The sequence below is a fragment of the Rhodamnia argentea genome, chromosome 5 (genome assembly GCF_020921035.1).
Source record: "Rhodamnia argentea isolate NSW1041297 chromosome 5, ASM2092103v1, whole genome shotgun sequence".
In the NCBI taxonomy this organism is placed as follows: domain Eukaryota; kingdom Viridiplantae; phylum Streptophyta; class Magnoliopsida; order Myrtales; family Myrtaceae; genus Rhodamnia; species Rhodamnia argentea.
Window position 1 is genome coordinate 25,719,803 of NC_063154.1, and position 8,718 is coordinate 25,728,520.

An 8,718-nucleotide genomic window follows, 5' to 3' on the forward strand; every position below is an offset into this window, starting at 1 on the left:
TACATGACAATCGAAAGGGATTGGCGCACCTGTATGGAATCAATCGAACAAGATGCTGTGGAGCGGTGAGGAAAAAAACAGAGCAAGAGCCTTGGAGTTTGGTAAAATTAACAAGCAAAATGGAATGTTTCATTTGATTATAATTGCGATTTTCAAATCAGAGATTAGCAAAGAAAAAAGCCTTAAGGGCTCCACAAACAATATAAAGTTAAGCAAAGTTAATGCGCTATTAAGTAAGGAGATTCGCATTTCATGGTTAATGACACATGGAATCACGTGAAGAGTAATATCATTGGGTACCACATACTTAGTCACATGAAAAACTTGATTGAGAAAACCGAGAGTGGTCATTTTTTACCCTTATTTTTATCCATAACAATTTGAAAAGCGTGCTAACAAGTTTTGAGCTTCCCAAGGATTCGATGGTGCTTAGTTAACTTAACTACGGTTACGTTCCAGATATCCATGATCGATGCTCATCTCCTCCTTTCTAGTGGTTTGGAACCTTGTTAAGATTTTGGATCCATGGATCTCTGGTACTAGATCTTAAACGTCAATAAGTAGAACATCATCAACAATTGCCATTCAATGTACAAATCAATAACACAACCCTTCCATGCTTTATATCAATTCTAAACATATTGACGTAATGTTTTGGGCTGACAAACATTTCAATAGTCCTAAAGAAGAAGTTGGGCTTACTTTGGACACATAATAGAGATGACGGCCCAACTTTGGTCTTAAGGGATCCTCACACGACTCCTTTTGCTCTTCATTTAGGTTTATAAGCCACCTGGATCTTCGAGAACAAATAAGTGATTTGACTCTTTACTTTCTAACATGAGCCTTGGGATTGGGTAAAATTAAGATGCCAAAGGGAATCTTTCATTTAACTCTAGATACTATAATTTTCAAAGCATAGTTAAATAAAGAAAAAAGCCTTAAAAGTCACAGAAAAAACAAAAATCGAAATAGGACTCGACAAACAACATAAAGTTCAAGCAAAGTTAATGTGCTACTAAGTAAAAAGTTCCACGTTTCATGATGAATGACAAATGAAATCACGTGAAGAGCAATATCATCGGGTATCACATGCATGAGAGGACTGAGAACGGTCATTTTTTTATTTGTATCTTGGTCCCATGACAAACTTGAAAAGTGTGCTAGTAAGTTTTCAGCTTCTCAGTGATTTAATGGTGCTTAGTTAACTTAACTAAGGTTACATTACATATATCCATTATCGATACATATCTCCTGATTTCTAGTGATTTGGATCTCCGTTAAGATTATAAATTGTTGGATTTCTAGTACTAAATCTCGACCATCAATAAGTAGAACATCATCGACAATTGCTATTCAGTATACAAATCAATAACACAACCATTTTATGTGTTAGAGACGTTTCGATCCATATACTATTTCGAAAATTGAAGCTCACTAATTTTATCGTTCAATTAAGTTCATTCTGATGTTACTTCTATGTTTTTATTGGGTTTTATTGACCTGCACAAGGAGCTGGTTTAGGCATACTACCTAATCAATATTTGTCCATTAGTGGTGGCGGAAGGATGTTGAGACTTGGACACTAGTAGTGGTGCCTAGTCAAAGGAAAGAAACGATAAAACCATGTCGATATAATCTAGCTAATCATATTACTGCTACCATATTGAACTTTTAATTAAAAAGTAGTGGAAGACAGCGAAAAGAAATCTCTCTTTGATAGTAGTAATAGATGATTGCTCATTTTAGTATACTCATAATTTGGTAGTTAACATAATTAGTGTCTTATAAGAACTTATCCCACTAAAATTGAGCTAAAAAAAAAAAAATTCTAGTTCTCCCATATATTGCCACCTCTAGATAAAACTCCGTGTCACGTGGGTCCGAACTATCCTTGTCCATTTGTTCTCTTTATCTGTTACATTTGTTATATAAAAGCACTTAGTCCACCAGGAATGAAAATTGGATCACTTTATTAATTGGATCTTTGATTCACACACGCCCCACATGCAAATGTCGATGAAAAATATGTACGAATCGATATTATTACATTTCAGTTCCTTCCCAATACCTCCCAAGGAAAAGCCCTAATTGGATTCCAGATTGACGGGTTAGTGTTGGAAAAAATTAAAGATGCTACTTCCAACGTCCACGTGGGGGTGTGGCCTATCATTGTCAATTTGCTCTCTTAATTAAATTAGTATTCGGTTCCGAGTGTTCTTTCACGATGACGTCGCCCCCCCTCTCTCTCTCTCTCAATTGGATTTGCTTCGAATCTTCGATTAGACTGGTTTTTGGTAGCTGATATTGTTTGAGTAGATTCAGTTGCTTCATAATGTGAATGATTCATTCATCACGTGGGTAAGCCAAATCTCCGGGAGAAAGAAGGAATCGACCATTATCTGTTCAATTCTAGAGTCCTTGTTGATTTATCGTATTTGAGGACTTGAATGGCGGACCTGAGGAGCTAAGAAAATTAGAGATTCTCCAAATTTCCTTCTAACAATGTTGATTGCAACAATCTTCATATGATTCACGTGTGTAGGAGACGTGGGTTGCTAATTTTGCACCCTCTGTTACCACTTGAGGTAATTGAAAAGTAGTTCCGGTGCAGCTAAAGCGGGGGTGTTTTGCATGCTTCTCTCTTTGATTTTCATGTGAAGGTTCCTCAAACTGGTGTGTGAGTGCTTATGGCTTTGTAGATGGGTCATAGGTTGCTTTTGGTACTTGTTCACTGCTGAAGCAGTATCTTCAATTGTTCGAGTAGGAAAAGAGTGTCAATCAAATACGATAATATTTTGGGGCAATAAAGCGGACGAAGAACTGGTATTAGCATGATAAATTTCTCTTTTAGAAGTCTGAGCGCGTCCCTGTTAATCCTTTTCTGTTACTAATGAGAATGCTTTCTATGCATCGAAATGTCAATCAGCTTCAACTTATCGTTTTACGGTGACCTGAGTTCTGAATTCCAAGTTCATCGTGTTAGGATTGGCAACATTTGGTAGATTAAGTCTCATGCATGTGAGTATAGACGCAAGAAGGGATAACGTGCATGCAGGAAATAGTTGCATAATTACAAAAGATATTTGAGTGGCCTTGTTATAGATTTAACATTGTTTCTTGGGCCAGTTTACCTTATCCATGCTGTATTCTTTCCCCAATTAGAGAATTAGTAGGTGTTTTAGTAGAACTGACCGATTGCATCTTACTGTATATGCTTGCTTGTGTGATTGTGCTTTTTAGGTAGGAAACGTATTCAAGGGCATATATATCAAGCTTACGTGTCGGTTCCATTTACATTCGTGATGCAGCTTGGGAAGGGTCAAAGGGGGCAGTAAGGATTGGAATAATTTGAATATCCATCTCTGGGAAAATCTTATTCTTCTGCTTTTAAAGAGGAGATCATTGCACGTGGAAAAAAAATCTCTATAATTATTTCTTGAGGGACCGCGCTGCAAAGTTAGGACACTGGGCTTTCGGGTTGGAGTAATAGTTCAATGATATCAATGAATTGTTCTCTGGTCTTTGTATTCTTCAATAAGTTATGGAGGCAGAGCGGTACAGTGGTAGTAGCTCAGTCGTGAAGAAGAGATATTAATATCAAGCAAGAAGCATGTCTTTGCAAATTCCGGATATATTGTCAGAGAGGACTAGTGTTGAACCTCCCAGAAAGAAGCTTCTTATACTTGATCAGAATGGACTCTTGGCAGATATATTTCCATATGTTGGCGGGAGATGTGAACCGGACTTAATTGTGTCAAGAAAAGCAGGTAAAGAGTTGAGAATTGGTGAAAGGTTGTTGATTTCTTTTATATAATCTTAGAACATAGTTCTAACTCATCGTTTGCTATTCTTGCTGCATTCAAAAGGTCCTTTGTTCATGATTTTTTGCAGTATTGCTTTGAGAAATCAACTGTTGGGGCTTGATCTTCGAGGACAAAGTAATGTTATTCAGCCTATGACCTGCAGTCTCCTCGTTCTTGTAATTCCTTAAGCACCATCACAAGACTTCTCTCTCTGTGTGCATGTAGTCTGTTGGAATCGTGATCCGGATCATAGGAATTGGTTAGGATTGCCATCCCAACTATGATTCCACTGATCCAGATTTAGATGGCAATTCTGCTTTTTCAACGCGGAGCAAACACCAAATTGGACGTCCTTCCCCCAGCCCATGTGCCACTTTCTTAAATAATGTTTTCAGTCCCCATTTGGAGAATATACGGTTCGGAGAACTAAGGGAAAAGGATGGAGATGCATGCACAGTAGAAAACAAAGCAGAGCAAGAGACACCCATCTCCTTCTACTACTTCTACTTCTTCAGTCTTTGAGCCAATGATGGTTAGACGGGCATCAACCACCTCAGGCCCTTTGAATTGTACCGTCCTTTGGAGATAAGGGAGACAAAGCTTCCGTCCCTGCAACCAGATGAGAGAGATTAATCCTTAAGAAAATCGGGGCACGATTTTACTTGGCTAAGAAGCGTAATTTCTTTCTTTGGATCTTATGATTGTCGATCTGATTGTCGAACATCGCGAAAAGGATCCTCCTTGGGATCCTGATCCTGACGACCTAGTGTTCTGCGGATGTGTGTGTCACTTCACGATAAAGGACGGGAGATTCCAAAGGGAAATTGCTTTTCTGTTGGGCAAGCAGCTCTCACATGGAGTTTTTTTTTTTTTTTTTTGGGTTCTCTATGTTGGTGTCCCTTTTGTCCGTCGCTCATCTTGCATGGATGGAGACTTGCTGCAGACCATTAAGGAAGAACAAGGGCTACTGTTCAGTTCCTCATCAGTTTGGTGTAAGATCGATCTACTTTTCAGTTCCTCATCGATGGAGTGTGGGAAAGTTTCTCTACGTTCCGCTTCTATTACCGAATCCTCTGGCCTCCAGTCCTTCAGATGGAATCTACATCTAGTACTTATTTTCCAGCTGTTATTCCATTACGAATGAGCTCACTACCTGAGAAGTGCAATGCAAAATGTTACTCTGGTTTGATGAAAGTTAGGCTTCCTTATTCCCATATCCTTAACTCGAAAATCTTTTCTAGTAGCATACGATCGAATGGCGTAACATAGTAATTAAGTTTTTATTTATCCGCGCTTTCTGCAGTTTATTGTCTATTTTTAGATTAAAAGTTATACAGACATTCAAGCATAAAAGAGTGTTGTTGTTAATGTATTAATAATATGACATTAATCATTTTGAGCAACTTATATAAGGAAATGATGCTTTGACCTATCACATTTCATTTGTTCTTATGTACATGTAATGTATGTGTTTTAATTTAGCAAACGTATTTGTATACCGATATATGAGATTCCTCGTCGGGATCTGGCGAGGGCAACCCTCGCCCTTGCCTGGTATAGGCGGGTGAGGGCGGTCCTTGCTTGAGTCTAGTGACCTCACCGGTGGCTCGGGGAGGGAGGAGGGACAAAAGAAAATATAAAAGTAAAGAAAAAGGAAAAAAAAAAGGAAAAACTTATAAATGATGAGAATGACCTTCGCTAGGCACATCTTTAAAACAATAAGTAGCTCTGCACCTTCCACGATTCAAAAAGGTCCGAGATTACCGAGTCCATCATTACAGCCCTACGAAAATGCTGGCAGAAGAAATCTCTTCGCAGGAAGTGTGTTGCAGTTAGGCAATGCACAATCCATAGACCGACAAAATTCATACGGTGGTAAATCCACAAGCAAACTTCGCATCGCATTGGTAAAGAGAACAAAAATGATGATAATTCCAATTGCACAGTGCAAGAGATGTTATAAGGACAATATCTTTAACGAAAGATATTATGAGTAGTATTTATCGCCCGTGACAAGGAATAAATTGTAATTAGTAATGCCATTAAATAAATGAGCGATGTTGGTAAAGAAAACAAAAATGATGATAATTCCAGTTGCACAGCGCAAGAGATGTTATAAGGACAATATCTTTAACGAAAGATATTACGAGTAGTATTTATCGCCCGTGACAAGGAATAAATTGTAATTAGTAATGTCATTAAATAAATGAGCGACGTTGCCGGTTTGTAAAATCTCTCTTGTCATCGTATTCATAAAGAGAGGAAAAAAAAAGGACGAGTGTAATCCAAAAGTGCAAATGGAAAGAAACACTGATCAAGGAAGGAAGATTACACACTGATCTCACTCTCATTATGGGACAAATGGTTTGCAAACAAAGATGCATTCAAACCTGAATTTAGATTCGGACTTTCCGATGAAAATTGGTGCAAATGGAAAGAAACGCCGCCGATTTGTTGCTCCCCATGATGCTCCCGGAATCTTGTTAACCTATTAAAAAACACTTGCGCAATTGCAGTTGCATTGGCGAGGCTTAACTTAATTTTTTGTTTAAAAATCCGCTAGGCGTCCACGTGGACTGAATTTTTTAAAAAGTGGCCACGTGGACGCTATGTGGACTAACATTTTTTTCATAAAAAAAAATTCCACATAATATTAAGAAATTAATAAAAATACCACGTGTACTATTTGGCTGGAATTAATGCTTAAGTGATCGTTTTTTGTGGAATTGACGCTTAAGTGATTGTTTTTCTCCAATTTGATACTTGATCCAAAAAACATATTGGCACTAAAATGAGCGCCGTGCATAAATATTGGTGCTCGAGGTGTCATTTCACAACTTGAGAAATTTCTTGGAAGCTTCGTATGAGTTTCCTCTTAGCAAAGAAAGTCCAAAACACTGTCTACCCCAAAATAAAGAACAGTTCAATTTTCGAAGCATTAATTACAAATAAATGACTAAGTCCAAAGCACTGTCTACCCCAAAATAAAGAGATTTGAAAACGCAGGCATAGAAGGGGAATTGACGTGCAACTTGGAATCTCCTTTATTAACAAGGAAAGCACGAATAGATGATGCTACCCTAGTTGACGATGCCCTTCATCCTGTTTACCCCAAAACTAGAGGGGGAATAACACTGTCTGCCCCAAATTGTCTACAACCTTAGTGTGCATGCACATGTAAATGTTGCTGAGTTATCCGTGGTTAAATCGATAAAACATGTTGATTTTTTTAATCTTGGATGACGATATCTTTTTTTCCTAAAAAAATTCGAAATTCTACCTTCTACTTTGCTTCTTTTTCCATAATGATCCATGTATTGTTGAAGGGTTTTCACCATGACACGCACTGTGGTGTCCAACTTGACATTACATCGATTAAGATAAGGGAATGGCCAAATGGTGGACATTTTAAAATGGACATGGACCATTTTGAATCAACAAAAAGTAGCGGTTAATTGCCGATACAAGTATGTGGACCACTTATAACATTGCCCCAATGGATCGACTTTCTAGTAACAAGTACTACATTTGCGAATGCCACTTCAATGTTTTCTAGTAACAATTACTACCTTGACCATCAATTGCTTTCACGTGCAGAACGAGTATTACCTTCCCAATTCCACTCATGCTTAAGACACATATTCTCCGCCAGAGTAACTCAGAATCAGAGTCCATCTTTTCTGAGTAATATCTGATTCTATATAAGAGGATAATTCGGACATCCAATACGTGCAAAGGACTCTCATTTGCTAATTTCCAAGAGCTCTGTTCTGCAATGCGAGCTCTGTCCTGCAATGCGAGCTCTATCATGATCTTTACCATTTGGGTGATTTTGTCGACAATCTTTGTGACTACGCTGAGCCGTGCTGCAGAGGTATCACTTAGCTCTGCCTGTTCATTGCTTTACTCTATTCACCCTCCTTATTCAAAGTCCACTGAAATTGGCTTGTTCATGGATAGATGAAGCAAAACGTGAAGCGACTCAATGTACCATTGACTCCAAATGTGAAACGGCTCAATCTGAGCCGGAATGACTTGGAAAAACTACCGGCTGAAGTCCATGAAGTGAGTGCAGTACATCACCAGAAGATTTACTGTGCTGTTGATTTCGAATTACTTTTTGTTTATGTGTCCTTAAGTTTCACTTCCGTATATTGGTCAGTATGCTGCAGTAGAATTGTCCCATGGCATCTTCTTGGGAGCTCGTGCAACAATTAACGTCTGGGATCCAAAAGTAATAAAGCCGGAAGTCAGTACCTCTCAAATTTGGGTCGTATCAGGTGCCGGAATGAATATAAACAGTGTGGAGGCCGGAGTGCTGGTAAGAACTTAAGAACGATTGAATCTGAACGTTTTAGTAAGATTGGCATTCCAAATGTGTGTAGATATAGAAGATAAGTGGTTTGGGTTCTTATTATAGGTCGATTCAGTGTCTTCTCCCACCAACCAGGCAAGGATTTTCGTATATTGGACCGTGAGTTTTGAACTTTACAATTTTTTCACGAACATATCAAACATTGACATGCTTTTCCTGGGTGGACTTTAGAACGATAGCTATCGGACCGGCTGCTACGATCTCCTATGCACGGGATTTGTACTAACAGGTAGCAAATTTCGTCCAGGCTCTCTGCTTGAACCATTTTCCACCTATGGTGGAAGCCAACGGCAGATAAGTATAGCCATAACGAAGGTAATGGACCAATCTTTTAGGTGAATATACATGGGGATATTTTCTTAGTCTTATGTCTTCTAACAAAAAAAATTTCAGGATCAAGTTACAGGAAATTGGTTGCTGCGCATTGAGAACGAGAACGTAGGATACTGGCCCAAAGGACTCTTCACTTCTCTAAGTAGCCATGCTGATAAAATTCAGTGGGGCGGAGACACCAGCGAAAATTTTGATCCCCAATGA

General features: G+C 38.6%; 1 protein-coding gene across 1 annotated transcript; it reads left to right on the forward strand.

The window, feature by feature from the left end:
- The first annotated feature begins 7,581 nt into the window (after positions 1-7,581).
- LOC125315276 lies at positions 7,582-8,718 on the forward strand. Its single transcript, XM_048279727.1, has 6 exons — positions 7,582-7,680; positions 7,767-7,871; positions 7,969-8,127; positions 8,227-8,256; positions 8,353-8,496; positions 8,575-8,718. The coding sequence occupies exons 1-6, from the start codon at positions 7,582-7,584 to the stop codon at positions 8,716-8,718; spliced, it is 681 nt and encodes a 226-aa protein (XP_048135684.1).

Coding starts and splice junctions, on each gene's coding strand:
- LOC125315276 (XM_048279727.1), top strand. CDS start 7,582: ATGCGAGCTCTGTCCTGCAATGCGAGCTCTATCATGATCTTTACCATT. Junction 8,257..8,352: donor TGTCTTCTCCCACCAACCAG/GCAAGGATTTTC, acceptor GGTGGACTTTAG/AACGATAGCTATCGGACCGG. Junction 8,497..8,574: donor TAAGTATAGCCATAACGAAG/GTAATGGACCAA, acceptor AAAAAATTTCAG/GATCAAGTTACAGGAAATTG.